General features: G+C 34.7%; 2 protein-coding genes across 2 annotated transcripts in view; both read left to right on the forward strand.

The window, feature by feature from the left end:
• Positions 1-9,031, forward strand: part of LOC106872685 (uncharacterized) — a 68,072-nt gene extending 59,041 nt beyond the window's left edge. Inside the window, exons 19-25 of the mRNA XM_089361048.1 lie at positions 378-527; positions 1,368-1,489; positions 1,927-2,050; positions 3,873-4,017; positions 5,504-5,576; positions 6,455-6,843; positions 8,860-9,031. Coding sequence (XP_089217174.1) covers positions 378-527; positions 1,368-1,489; positions 1,927-2,050; positions 3,873-4,017; positions 5,504-5,576; positions 6,455-6,843; positions 8,860-8,909 — 1,053 coding nt within the window. The 3' untranslated portion in view covers positions 8,910-9,031. The remainder of the gene's footprint in view (positions 1-377; positions 528-1,367; positions 1,490-1,926; positions 2,051-3,872; positions 4,018-5,503; positions 5,577-6,454; positions 6,844-8,859) is intronic.
• Positions 9,032-12,112: 3,081 nt separating this feature from the next.
• LOC106872684 (uncharacterized) overlaps positions 12,113-16,191 on the forward strand; it is a 5,366-nt gene continuing 1,287 nt past the window's right edge. Inside the window, exon 1 of the mRNA XM_014919758.3 lies at positions 12,113-16,191. This exon is cut by the window's right edge and continues 1,287 nt beyond it. Coding sequence (XP_014775244.1) covers positions 15,572-16,191 — 620 coding nt within the window. The 5' untranslated portion in view covers positions 12,113-15,571.

Raw genomic sequence — 16,191 nt, forward strand, 5'->3', positions numbered from 1 at the left:
CGATTGTTGTAGTTTATCTGCATGCCATTCCTGACCAAGTAGACCTATAATGAAACACACACACGCCATCAACATCATATTATTTCATATTTCATTTAATATATCGAGAACTACACTGTCCAGTTTCTTCTTCCTTTGCTATGACGATATGTTATAAATTATGAGAATATGCATATATTTATAAACAATAAAGAGTGGTCAGTTATTTCACAAACAGTGATTTTGGATTCATAATGCCGATAACAACCAAACATTGATGACCGTGGTCTATTCGATGTTTTGCCAGTCAAATCAGGAAAGCCACAGTGTAGTTACATGTATTTTAATTACAATTACAAAGTAATCTGATTCAATTATTTGAATTTGAATTTTTTCAGAATGCCACCAACCCACAGTGTGTTTACTGGGATGAGACCCCTGGGCAGGATCCTCATTGGTCAACAAAAGGCTGCAATGCACACAAATATGTACCAGGAGAGAAAGTACTTTGTTTCTGCAACCATCTTACAAGTTTTGCACTATTAATGGTTGGTAACATTATGACAAGTTGTGAATTACCTTAATTTGGCAGTTATGCTATGCATTAATGATTTTAAAGAGTTATATAATAACATACCCTCAAGACTTTGTATTAGAGAGTATCTTGGTAAATAAGTGAGGTTGACATATTGTAAAAAGTCAGTTTTCTTGTTGCCTTTGCTGTTGTTTATAGTTTTAAACTCGGAATTGTGTCTTTTACATGACCGAAGTTACCATTCTCAATGCCGTACATGAGCATTTCTCCAACATTGATGTGAAGGGGATGGGGATTGTGAGAGTGATCTCTCTTGATTTTATAATCTTCAATTATGCTGAGACCATGGGAATGGTCATGTAACTGACAGAGATGCATTTAAGATATTACAGATCTTCATAGCACACAAAACATGTTTGCTGTTTGGGCATTAAACATTTGATCTTTTCATGATTCTTTTACAAGACCTTTCGTCTCGTGCATAGCGTTTCCCACCTGAGACATTCATCTCAATAATGCATATGTATCCAATACCTGTCAGTTGTACAACACCTCTGCTACCTACAACAGTAAAACATACCTCTATTTATGGTAAATATTTTAACCGGTAGGAATTTTGAACACAGCAAGTAAGTTCACTCCATGACAGTTTTAGCATCTCTTGAAATCACCAGGACGGAGATTAAATTGTTTCTAATGTTGTTTCTATCATTGTCAGTGTTAAGAACATTACTAATGCAGCACACAGTAGCTTTCCCCTTCTACACCAATATTATATATTCTCATAATGTATATAATTATTAACTAACATAAGAAAGAAAGATTAAGATGAGCTAAACTGTTTTTATTGCAGGACGTCTACCAAAATGAAGGAAATGTAAAGAATACTCAACTCTTATCTATTATATCAAACGTCGGCTGTGGAATATCATTTGTCTTTCTCATTCTTACAGTAATAGTCCATGTTTATTTCAAGTAAGCATTTCATTTTTTTATTTTCTTTGATGAACTGTTCAAATGTAGAGGACCAGTATCCATCGTTTTGTGAAATTCTCAAAAGCTGGTGAGAAACCGGGAAACCGGGCCCATGAGCCTGGCTAGGCTTTGAAAGGGCGAAAAAGAAAGAAGAAAAAAAGAATAAGGAATTGATATCGTAAACAGCAAAACCTATACAATGAGCACAATTAGTATGAAATATAATGTTTTATATTTCATACAAGCTATTTAACACAGATGTTTTAAACAACGCCGTTTGTACACATATATGTCACATAAATTAAGCATAGCATTTATATTTCAAATGAACATCACAGATGCACACACTCGTACTTAATATTTATGCATTGAATGATATTTCTATCTAAGAGATTTGTGCTTCAACAAATGAAATATTTCGTTTTTCATTATTTCAGGAAGTTGTGGAAATTAATGGCTTCAAAGATTTTAGTAAACTTGTGCATTTCTTTGGCTGTCACTAATCTTATCTTCCTTATTGGAATGCAAGTATACATCGCGAAAATAACGGCTGTTTGTAAGGTAAGTGAAAACATTTAAACCATTACATATTTTGTTTAATGTTATACGTCATGAACAATACTTAACTACATCAAATAGTTTTTCGTTTTCCAATAATAGCCCACGCTGCGGCTCTGTCGGACTTAACCTCAATAAATATTATGTGTAATGTTTGCATCGTTTATCCTGGTTGTCTTCAATTTGCCCAATGTTCTGTTGCGAAAGATGGCATAATTTTTATGACCAAGTAATTAATGATCAATTTTTAATCCGTCAAAATGTATGTTGTATAATGTCTTCCACACCTCCGCTCATCTTTATATAAACCTCTCTCTCACCCCATATGTCTATACAATCCTCTAGTTCAATATTTGTCGAATTTTATCGTATAACTTTGCGCCCTTTTATCTACTAGGGCAAACATTATTATTATTATTATTATTATTATTATTATTATTGTTCAGTAGTTTTATTTTTATAACGTGCTTTCACTTCACTACCGAGCGCAGCTCTGTGTGCCTTGGGTATGTGCTGTGGTTTGCTGTGATGCTCTTATGGTTACTGTATTGAAAGTGTTTTGCGTAGGATGCGTGCAGTGCCCAGTAGTGCAATTTTCTGTATTATTATTATTATTATTATTATTATTATTATTATTATTATTATTATTATTATTATTATTATTGAGCAGCGCGTGCCATCAGAGTGACACTGGGTTACAAGTATATTCTTCAGGTATTATATACCAATTTCTTCCGGTTGGGATCGGGGGAGCTTGGTTTTCCTTCTACCTCCGACTTCTAATATTGCGACACACATGCGATGACATCGGCATCAGTGACAATGCATTATTGTCTAAACTAGATGAAATTTTCTGCAATTAATGACCGTATAAAAGTTTTTTGAATTAGTAGCTACTGATTTCAGTTTCGTTTTTGCTATGTAAACTTTTGGTTTTGAAGAATGAGAAGAATGCCAATGCTCGCCGAATGTTTTCCATATTCCAGATAAATTATCATTTTCCAGCACGGCATGCACTTTTGCTTCACATTCTTTATTTTCACATTTCCAATATGTTTTTTCAACGTATTTTCTATCTATCCTATAAAGAAAGTTAAGATCACCAACTAATTTAACACCGTCTCTGCTAATTCCCACTTGAGAGACCATTGTAATGGATTGGCTATACATAAAAAAATTTGTTGAATGAATAAAGAAAATTTAAATGAGTAAAGAAATTACTTTACCCCTTCTTATTGGTTTCTCTAATAATATTACAGATAAGTTGGTTAAAACAATTATATACCAAGGGAGCAATTCATCTTTTTTTCGGTGAAATTGTCTTGCGGCAAAATTTCCGATTTGGCCCAAAATCCTGAGACGAATTTTCCTGCGGCAAACATTCCGGATACGGAAATTCCTCTCTATATTGAAGATTTGTGCTAAAATTTTGATAAGATCTATTTTGATTTTCATCCTTTCTAGGTTCGATAATACAAAGCGTCAATCAAGCTGTAACACCGAAATAGTCAAATTATATATATATATATTCGCCATGATAGATCGCTGACTACTACATTTATATATTTTTTTCTCCTTGTTTCTCTCCTTGTTTCTTTCTGTGTTCCTTTCAGTTGAAGAGCGTAGGCTCGAAACGTCACAGACTTTCTCTACTCCCGAGCGTTAAACTAATACATTCATTTGTTGTTTACACCACCTGTCTTCGTCTGTTGTTTCTTTCGTAAATTTTCCTATATATATATATATATATATATATATATATATATATGAGACCATATATCAATGTTAAAAATTATTGTTCTGATTGTTATTATTATTATTGCAGGCAGTGGCTGCTCTGTTACACTACTTCCTTTTGACAACTGTCATGTGGATGACTGTAGAAGCAGTTCACGTTTGTCTGTCAGTGATTGTTGTATTCAAAGCATACAAGGAATATATTTTGATGAGGAGTTCCATTTGTGCTTGGTGTATGTATAATGATTTACTGTCTCTCTCTGTCTCTAACTTTATCTTTTATGCACATATTTTTATCATCCCCCTCCCATACACACGAATACACACACGCGCAAACACACACACACACACACACACACACACATACACTCTCACACACAAGTAAACAAATTCATTCTCAGTATTTCAGTTTCGCAATTGGGAGTTAGCTGACGCGAAAACCTTTTCTTGAATTACTCGAACCCAACATATCGTTCTTATTTATTTCATTGAACCAAAAATGTTGAAAAGAAAATTTGACCACGATGGGATTTGAACTCTTAAGTTGTGTAAATTACGTCTTTTAGCATTCTTTAAGTGGATGTTACTGAATAGGCGTCCAGTCTTTATTTTGCTCCGTTATATCTGTATCTCCGTTGTATCTCTTCTACTGCCACTGAAAGTATTTGACAATCACTGCTGTAAAGTATGCAAGATATTTACATTATTACCAATCTTACGATATCCTAAAATACTTTTGAAGCTAGAAATTAAAATTGTGTTGTTTCAAATCCCAGTCTAGAGCACAACCCTGTCTCACAATGAAATCCAGGCTCACAAATCCAGGAGAATTAAACTCTGAGTGAAAACATTTCTTTGCTGATGTTGTTTAGCATTAAGTTAGAGTCGATGGGTCAGAACTGACTGAAGATGTTCTATCAATGTATCAAACAGTACATTGCTCAATTTGTTCTTCCGGTTTTCAAGATTGTAAAAAAGGATTTAAAGAAGTTTAGCTGCTAATTTTAGCACATTGACGAAAGCATAGAAACTTATATATATATACAGGGTGCGATGGGTAAATTGTTGCAATTTTATATTTTTAATTTTGTGCATGTGCATTGTTGGTTTTTGATTTTGTCGACTACACTGTATGGTAGGGTCAGTTGAGCACCGTCTGTGAGAAAAACACCACCATGATGCAATTCACTCTACCAGAAATTTGGAAACAACATTCTATACTGCTTGGCATTCGCGCCAGAAGCTCCAATACGAAGCACTGGAAGCTCCAATACGAACATGTACCAATACGAACATGTGCCGAGAGTGATAAAAATCAAACATCCGGTCAACATCAGGGTGTTTCGAGTGATTACTAGTGATGGCGACGTTATACCTCCATTCATCTTCCCACACTGCCTCAGACTCAACACGGAGGCCAACATCAAGTACCTGGAGGAGGTAGTGGTGCCCTAGGTCAAGAGAGTGGCTGCTTGAAAACCTTATGTCTGGCAACAAGACTCTGCACCATGCCACAAAAGCTGAACCCAGTCATAGCTGTCAAACCTGAGAATGGTAGGAAATAAAGTAGTAATTTCTTTTGAACTAGACATATTTCCTGGACAAAAAAAAAACAAACGAACAAACAAAAATCAAAGACAAAAACAGTCAATTGAATCGATTCAGAAGCCCCTCATTTATGATTTTTAAAATTAATATGTACGCAAATATTGTTGACAGGTCTTCCAGCAGGCATTGTCGTACTCACTCTGGCAACCAATCATACAAACAATTACATAAGAATTGCACAAGTGTAAGTATTATTGTTTTATTCATATCTGTACTCTGGTCTCCTCAACTAATATTTTGCAAGACTTATTTATATACTTAGTACTATAAAATAGGAGATATGTACCATCAAACTAATACCGTGACTTTCGTTGCTGATAACAAGCCTCCTTCACTAACATCGTTAATGCATTTTTTCTGAGAACTATGAGTATCAATGATCTCATTTGTTCTCAATTCAATCTAAAACTAAATATCTAATGATGTGGTGCATCAGCATGGCCGCAGCTCTAAGCTGAAACTTAAAAAAAAAAAAAAAAAAAAAAAAGTAACATACAAAACCAAAACAAAATATTGCATATTCAACTTAATTATTACATAACATAGAATATAGTGTATCAATAACTAATTAAAATCTATTTGTACTAAAATTTGGGATTCTTGAAACAAGATATGATGGTGACGGTATTTCCACCAATGATTGCGGCTAAAATTCGTTAAAACAAACTGACGCTTGCCTTATTGCCATTAGAAAGAAGTTAATCCGTCTGGACGCATACCATCAGCTCTAATTGAGCCTGTATATTTGGATATAATGATGCAACATTAAAACAACTCAACAACGTTAAATGAATAACCTGACTACGATTTTCCTGACTGAGGAAAACGCTAATCATTGATTTTGTAGGACATACTGTGAAGACCCCCGCCAGCCAGAGGACTAGCACATTGATAGTCCATTTATTTGGCACACTAATTCCATAATGTGCCGGGTCAAACTGATATGAAGAAGTTTTATCGTCACTTCACCTTAATCTCTCTGTGACATTTCAGTTAATTGATTGAATATTTGACGAATTTCATTTCGTAAATGTCTTATTTTATTTTTATTTTTATTTGTAGCTGTTGGTTATCCAAGACATCTTTCTACGCTGCTTTTCTGTCTCCTGTGTCAATCTTTCTCATAATCAACCTTTCAATATTTTTTCTCATTATCTGGCGTCTTATCTTAATGAAAAATAAGAAGGAATTTGAACACAAAGCAAGAAAAGTACGTGTTTTTGGTATCATTGGTCTTTTTTTCCTCTTTGGAATATGCCTGACTTTAGCATTCTTCGCGTTTGGCGGAGCGGCCGAAATGTTTAAATTTCTTTTTGTCATCTTCAATACACTACAAGGATCGTTTATCTTCATGTTCTATTGTGTGTACAAGAAAGATACTAGAGATGTCATCAGAAAGTATATCTATGAACGAAAGAGAATGAATTTGTGGAATGTTACCACGAGCAGAGGTAAGTGAGATTTGGTATTTCTTATTTCTACAACTACCAAAACCAACACCAGTATTGTTATGATGGTGATAATCACAAATATAATTTCCACCAACACCACTGCTATCGACACCATGATAGACGCAAACAAAAATATCAACAGCGCTGTCGTTGTTGCCATCATCATCTTCATCGTCAGCAGTAACATCTGTGCATATATTTTGAGTGTATATATATATATATATATATATATATATATATATAATTTAGAAAAAAGAACCAAAGTTCATGAACTCATCCATGAAAATCCAGAGTCACATATAGAAAAAATTAATAAGTAAATACACGATAAATAATTATAATAAAATACAAAGTAAAAATTATAGAATAATTATAATAAAACGACTACACGTGTTTCATAACCAAGTTTTCAAATAGAAAATAAAATATAATCAAATCGATTAAATCGATCGAAAATCAATTCTATTCAAAAATATAGCTAATCTTCAGGTCAAAATACAACAATAATAATAATAAAATGAATGTATATATCAACCAACAATAAATAACAAATGAATGTATATAAAAATATTTATTATATCAAGATAGAAAAATGTTAAACAATATTATTAAAAAGAAATGTAATACTAATCTTATCGAAAATTATAAACGTGACGAGAATTTTCGAGCAAAAGTTGGTTTCATCGCCCTTCATCGAACTCAACTGGACGGCCAGAACGAGGTGCGTCTTTGAAGTCAAAGTTTCCATTTTGAACTTGGCATACCAATCACAAGCGGTTCTTTCAGCTACGGCACCCTCTCCATACACAACACAAATGTCGCGAGCAGCTTTTGCGGCCTCGAAAATGCTCGTTTTTCTTAACTTGACATTTCATTTCAATGATCTGAAAATAAACAAAAGTTAACTAAAAATAACTAGAAAAAAACAAAAAACAGAATAGATTCCAAAATGATTCAGAAATAGAATTCTCGAGAAAAATAGATTCCAAAATTTTAAATCGCATTAAATTCCAAAATTAAAAAAAACCGCGGTAACTTAGTGGCCAACTCAATAAATTTGATTTATGAAAAATCCCTTTTAATTAATTTTGAAATTTAAAAAGTAAATTTAGAATATAAGCACTTTTAACCAATGCCTTTTCTGGACAGCCTTACTACATGCTCTCTGGTCTGACCATAGAGACACAGCCAAAAATGACTATATTCCTGCCCCAATAAATTTAGATGCACATATCTGAAGCATATAACACATTAATGAACTAGCCTGGTTAAATAATTAACTAAAAAGAAAAGGAAAGTAACTATAAAGGAAAAGTTAAAAAGTGCAGAAAGCAAGTTAATTAAAGCTGAAAGAGAAAATTAATAATAAATACTGCTCCATATTTCGCCCGGTGCACTAACGTTTCTGCCAGCTCGCCACCTTAGAATGTAAACATTCATTGTAGAAATATATTCTTAATTAATAATAAAAGTTAATCTTACTCTATTTCAACAGCATATTAAAAATAACTTTATTAAATAGGCGTAGAAGTGGCTGCGTGGTAAGTAGCTAGCTTACGAACCACATGGTTCCGGGTTCAGTTCCAATGCGTGGCACCTTGGGTTAGTGTCTTCTACTATAGCTTCTGGCTGACCAAAGCCTTGCAAGTGGATTTGGTAGACGAAAACTGAAAGAAGCCTGTCGTATATATATATATATATATATATATATATATATTTGTGTTTGTCCCTCCACCATCTCTTGACAATCGATGACGGTATGTTTACGTCCCTGTAATCTAGCGGTTCGGCAAAAGAAACCGATAGAATAGGTACTAGGGTTACAAAGAATAAGTCCAAGGGTCAGTTTCTTCGACTAAAAGGCGGTGCTCCAGTATGGCCGCAGTCAAAATAATTGAAACAAAAGGATAAAAGAATAAAAGAATAAAACAATATTGTATGTATGTATGTATAAGGTCTGGGAATTGCAAGGTATAAAAATTAATATTTTATATCGTTTTCTCATTGTATTTCTAGGTCCAAGCTCTGCTAATGAAACGAATAAAACAGGAGACACGAAGTTTTAAATGAAAATTCAAGAAATGTTTTCAAGAATCGTCTATGAATATATTTTTCATCTTAAACTAAATTTACTTATATAACATTAAACATTATACCTTTTAAATAAATTACTTTTTGTACTTATCAATACAACAGCATGCAACCGAGAGACTATAATCCACAATCTTATTTTAACAAGCTTCACTGCCAGACTATTGTCTGAATATTATACTCTTTACCTACTTATTTTATGTTATTTTGAATTGAAAGTGTAGGATTGACTTTTTGTTTTATCTATATTTGTTCCTCCATAAAACACACCACCAAGTTGATGTGGAGATATGACCTTTTTGGTGTGTTTTTCCTTTTTTGTATTTTCCTTCTTCCTTTGTTTATATATGACGAGTCGCAAGAAACTTCCGACAATCGAATGGAATATTTTCATTGGTGTAAAACAGTACATGTATTTCAAGTTTAAAATATTAACAGTGATCTTAAACAGTATTTTATGAATATGGAAATTTGTTATCCAATGAACGTATGGGGTACAGGAACATGTTGTGATGCAATAATAAAGCCTATAAATTTCCATACAAAAGTTATCATTGTTATTATTAGATTTATCCTAAGCTGAAAAGAGTTCCACAATGTATAACCATACCATCGGATTACCCTGAAAGATGAAATTAACGGGTGGTAGACGACAAAGAGAAGCATTGGAGCTTTTATGAGTGCATTCTGTAGCTTCTACCCAAACAAAACTAAACGGATATAGCTGTGTATATATATATGGGAGAATTTACGAAAAAAACAACAACAGACGAGGACAGGTGGTGTAAACAACAAAAGGATGTATCAGTTTAACGCTCGGGAATAGAGAAAGTCTTTAACGTTTCGAGCTACGCTCTTCAACAGAAAGAAATAAGGAGAAAAAAATCTAAATGTCGTGGTCAGCGATCTATCATGGCGACTATATATATATATATATATATATATATAATAATAATAATAATAATAATAATAATAATAATATAATATAGGATAAAATATTTATAAGAATTTATCAAGTAGTCAGCGTGAAAGAACCTCATAATGAAAAAAAACTCATCATTTTTTTCCATAAATATATATAATTTATATAAGGGCATTAACTATATAGTAATGCCTCACGCTTAGAGGGACTAAATAAGTCAAAAACTACCAAAAAATAAGCAACATATTTACCGAAAGCGAGGAAATGCAGCTTTCAAAATTAATCTCTTAAAAACATTTAACTTAACGGCAAACCACTGGTTTCTCAATCAATACAGTAAAACTGTGAAGTAAGCTGCATCTTTTGTTCATCAGTACACGTATGGTCGAGACACATAAAAATAAACAAGAATCAACATACCACGATGTAGCCACCACAGTACGATGACTTCTGTCCATAATTATATATCCGTGAATGAGATTTGAATTTATCCGGTTGCATAAATTCTTATAAAGATTTTATCCTATATTATATTATAAATAATTAGAATATATTCAGTGCTGAATATTATTCTGTATAAGCACATGTTACTGAGATGCAACCGGATAAATTCAAATCTCTTTCACGGATATATAATTATGGACAGAAGTCATCGTACTGTGGTGGCTACATCGTGGTATGTTGATTCTTGTTTATTTTTTATGTATCTCGACCATACGTGTACTGAAGAACAAAAGATGCAGGTTACTTCACAGTTTTACTGTATTGATTGAGAAACCAGTGGTTTACCGTTAAGTTAAATGTTTTTAAGAGATTAATTTTGAAAGCTGCATTTCCTCGCTTTCGGTAAATATGTTGCTTATTTTTTGGTAGTTTTTGACTTATTTAGTCCCTCTAAGCGTGAGGCATTACTATATAGTTAATGCCCTTATATATATATATATATATATATGGTGGTTGTCTGCTCCTTATGCAGAGTTTGACCACCTCCTGTACCTACACTTTAGAACCATCATGGCATCTGATGTGGCTCTTTTTAAACCAGACAATGTTTTGAAAAGACACCCACATAGATTGCACATCCGATTTGGGCCAACAAGAGCTGCAGATAAGTTCTGATCTTTGTGGATCTTAAAATGTCTTTTGAGGCCTCCGTTAGATTTGCAAACCTTCTGGCATACATTGCACTGAAAGGTGTGCACAGATGCATGGGCAGAATAGTTGGTGGAGGTTCGTTTTCCATGGGTTCGCAAATGAGATTTGAGTCCATCTAAAGAAAGCATGGTTTGTCACAAACTGTGCACATAAAAATGTCATTGTGATTCACCTTCCCGATCGTAACGTTCTTCCTTAAATCTCTCTTGAGTCTTGCATGTGTTTTCCTGGCTTCTTCAAACGCTTTCACCCCATTCCACACTTTTGTTCGCCATCCAGCTCGATCCGAAGCAAGGGTTTCTATGTCCTCTGGATCCATTCCAAGTGACTTCATAATAGTCCTTATGCCGTCTTTAAACCTGTTTTAGGTTTACGCCGATAGCGTTTCCCCTCTGCAAGCTCACTATAAAACAGCTGCTTGGGTGTGCGTTGATCCGCCATTCGAACAATACGGCCACACCATCTCATTTGGTTCCTCAAAATCATAGCTTTAATTGAGGTGATGCCTGTAGATGTAAGGACATCTGTGTTTGGAGTAAAAGAACTCCATTTAATGTTTTAAATGCGATGAAGACATTTTTTGATGGAAATGTTCTAACAATTTAAAATGTATTTCATAACATGTCCATGTTTCACAAGAATCTTTTCTGCTCTAGGCACAAGGACCAGAATTTTGGGGGAGGCGTCCAGTCTATTAGATCGATCCCCAGTACGCAACTGGTACTTAATTTATCGACCCCGAAAGGATGAAAGGCAAAGTCGACCTCGGCGGAATTTGAACTCAGAACATAAAGACAGACGAAATACTGTTAAGCATTTCGCCCGGCGTGCTAACGTTTTCTGCCGGTTCGCCACCTTCCCGTTTCACCAAAATACAACAGGGATGTTGTATTTACAAAATGATTTGTAAAGAGCCAACTTTGTATTGTTATTTATATGTTGCTGACGCCAAACGCGTGACTCCAAACCACCAAATGTTTGTGCTGCCCTTTGAATTTGCAGATGAGTTTCTAAGGTAGATGAACGAATCAACAACCTCAAGTCACTTAGCCTTGACAAAAAGTTTAGGGGGTCACAAACAGGACCACATTACAACTTTTTTTTTTGTTTTTTTTTTCTTTTTCAAGTTGATGGTCAATTCAAAATAATCACAAGCTGAGCCAAATGCAGATACAAGAGATTGCAGACCTGTTTCAGAATGACTGACAAGATCGCAATCGTCAGCGTATAAGAATTCACTAAAGACTGAAGTAAAAACCTTCGTTTTAAATTTCAGTCTGGTTAGATTAAAACATTCCCTGTTGTTCGATGTTTTATGTAAATACCCTCCTTAGAGTTTTAAAAAGCGTGTGGTGGCACAACACCAAAGTATATCGCAAAGAGGGTGGGTGCATCAAGGTCTTGCTTTACTCCATTTTCCACGGCAAAAGATTCAGAGAGCCTACCACCAAAATTTACTCTAGCTTTCATTTCATGATGCAAAGCCCTGACCATGTTTCTGGGCAACTTATTTTCGTATTTTTTGGAAGGCAAAAGTTATGGCCGGTCATACAGTGACCATGGGTTTCGCAGCTATAAAACACTTAACAGTATAGGCATCTCATTTTCATGCACGTATAGTTCTCTGTGTATCTGTCTGTGTGTATGAGTATGTATGTTCATATATATATATACAAAAGTGTGAATGACGGTGAAAATCTAGTTTGTATCTTAGCCTTCTCCGCTTCATCCTTCTAATTGTTATCTTCTCTTTCTCTTCGTTTTTTCTTCTTGTTTTACCTTCACTTCTCGTTCTTCTTTCCCTTATTCTTTTTCATCGCATTTTTTCCCCCTTATCATTCTTCTCCTTCTCCCCAGCTACTTCTACTCCTTGTTCTTCTAAGCCTTCTTCTTTTCTGGCTTCTCTGCGTAGAGAACGCACTTGATTCGGATTCCACCCTTACCTCCCTCCCCCCGTAATGCAATCTGTCGCTGTCATTTTTTAATCAGGGGAAGTAACTCTATGGACTTGATAGCTGAGTTACTTCCTTTCACTAAGACATTCTCCTTAACCAGGACTGTATAGTTGTGTTTATATATATGTGTGTGTGTGTGTGTATGTGGAGGCGCAATGGCTCAGTGGCTAGGGCAGCGGACTCGCGGCTTCGATTCCCAGACCGGGCGTTGTGAGTGTTTATTGAGTGAAAACACCTAAAGTTCCACGAGGCTCCGGCAGGGGATGGTGGCGAACCCTGCTGTACTCTTTCACCACAACTCTCTCACTCACTCTTACTTCCTGTTTCTGTTGTGCCTGTATTTCAAAGGGTCAGCGTTGTCACACTGTGTCACGCTGAATATCCTCGAGAACTACGTTAAGGGTACACGTGTCTGTGGAGTGCTCAGTCACTTGCACGTTAATTTCATGAGCAGGCTGTTCCGTTGATCGGATCGACTGGAACCCTCGACGTCGTAAGCGACGGAGTGCCAACAACGCGAAAGAAAGAAAGAAAGAAAGAGCAAGGAAAATAAAATTAGAGAGGGAGTGTACACATCGTTTTTTCGTTCTTGGCTATAAAACGTGCGCGCGCACAAAAGCACAGCTCACAAAGAATAGAATTAAATAGTGGATCCCACGGCCCCAAAAAGTAAGAAGAAATACAATGCCTTCGCTTATAGGTGTCCCTGAGTCAGGGATGACTTAGTGAGAAATAGCAACAATAACAGCGACATAAGCAAATAGCAATTTAGACATCAGATTGATTGTAATGTTGAAGATGTGTTCTACGTCACCGTTATTTGTGTTCCAAAGCGGAAGCGGGACCATTTCATATCAGGAAACTGAGGTAAAAGGGAGCGACTATTAATCGCCTTGAATTTTTTCGCCGTCTAGCTAAACGGTTTGCTTCTATATTCTGTTGTTTTGGCTGGCACAAAGTATAACATAACCATAAATATTATATAATACGAGAAGTAGTTGCATGGATGTGCGATTAACTGGTGTGGAACTGCTGTCTTTTCTTTTTAAGGGATGATTGTTTGTCTTTTCGTTTTCCGGAGAAAAAGCAGGAAGAAGAACAAGTACAAACACATACAACTTGCGCACAAACTATAAACTTACACACACACACACAAACTATAAACTTACACACACACACATTTATATATATATACATACACACACACACACACACACACACACACACACACACACACATATATATATATATATATATATATATATATATGAAGCATTACGTCTAAAACCAAATACGTATATGATATATATAGATATATACATATGTAAGGGCAACTGAGTTTGAAATCTCGCGGTATTCGTTTTCTTCTTAATATTCTTATTTATTATCATCGTTGTTACTTTAAATATCTGTTTCACCGTTTACAATTCATTTATGAAATAATCAGATTCGAAAAGAAAAAAAAAACAAATGCAAAGCAAGAACAACAGGTCGTTATTACACAAAAACCTATTTTTCTAATTTATTTTTACATTTCGAAATGACACCTCTTTGATTTGAATTTCCATTTCATTACCTTATATTTTAATTTCTTTTTTTCATTTATTCGAGACAATAATTTACATCACACATTAGGAATGCCCTTGGTGAATGAAATAACATCGCAAAAGTATTTCTTTAAAGAAAAAAAGAAAATAATTATAAACGTTCTATGGCCATGTAACACGTCTTTGATGTCGTGGAGTTAATGCCGGTTGAGCTCATACTGAACAGTTACAATCTTTTTTGGAAATAGAAGGCACTCTTGCACAATTTCGTGTAATAACGTAACAAAAAAGTTTGGGATTATTCTTTATAACAAACTCTTAAAGTCGAACTTAGAGTTATACAACTGTAACTTCTGTGTGTGTGTGTATATATATAAATATATATATATATATACATATATATATATATATATATATATATATATATATATATATATATATATATGCATGTATATATGTAATTATACGTAATAATACGTAATTAGCGGAACTTCGAAACAGACATATTTCTACTGATTAAAATTATTAATTGGTTGTATTAGACAACACAAATGACTTGAAACAATTTCAGAATTGCCACCAGAATCATAGCTGTTGACGTCGGTCTGGATTTTCGAAATTTGAAATCTGCACCAATTTCCAGAAATCCGGAAGTAAATTGTTGGATAAAGTTCCAAGGAACCGTGTATCAATTGTTTTGGAAACCTTGCTTGTATTAACAAATGTGAAGAACATTAATTGCATTCGCTCAAACACGTGTATGTTGTTATTTATAATGTCTATAAGTTGATAGTATTTTCTTTTAAACTGATATTGTTGATAACACTGTGTGTATGATACATATAAAGTGTGTATATACCTAATATATATATAACCGATTCATCTACTTATTGGTAACCAAAAGGTATCTCACTTCTGCCAAGGTGATTTTGTTGCACAACACACACACACACACACACATATATTTATGTGGTCCTGTTTCTAAAATTGCATGATATATTGTAGAGACCACAACTCGTGTTATGTATTAAAAACTATATGTATGTAATTCGTGAATTATGCCACGCACCACAAAATTATATGTTGGCAACTTGCCCAAGGGCAGCAGTGAGAGATCAGTATGGGACCTCTTCGCCAAGTATGGTGAAGTCGTGGAATGTGACATTATCAAAGACTTTGGATTCGTCCACTTTACTGAAAGCACAGATGCTATGAAAGCTGTTGAAAATCTAAACAATAAAGACTGGAATGGCTCAACCCTCAAGGTACAACCGTCCCACAGTAAAGTACACGCCAAACCCGGAATGGGCAACCGTGGTGAATGCATTCGATGTGGTAAAACTGGGCACTTATGTAGGGATTGCCCTTCAGTTCGTGCTCGAGATTTCAGAAGTGGAGATTTACATGAAAAAACGTGCACCACTTTAAGTAATATTTCTAAAGAAATTAATGCTATGAATGGAAGTATTGATGGTCTTTACTCATTTCTAAGTAGATATCGCGAGAACAGTTACAAGGAATCTCCTGGGAATAACTACTCTCAAACAAATCCCGTTCAGGATTGGCTTGGAAAGAATGCTGATGGTGACCGAAACAGGCGCCAGAACCACAGCAACAACGATAACTTCAACAGTAACAAACAGAGACCTTATTCCAACAACTACCCACCACCATCTAT

Source organism: Octopus bimaculoides, chromosome 12 (genome assembly GCF_046866305.1).
Source record: "Octopus bimaculoides isolate indiv1 chromosome 12, ASM4686630v1, whole genome shotgun sequence".
Classification (NCBI taxonomy): Eukaryota; Metazoa; Mollusca; class Cephalopoda; order Octopoda; family Octopodidae; genus Octopus; species Octopus bimaculoides.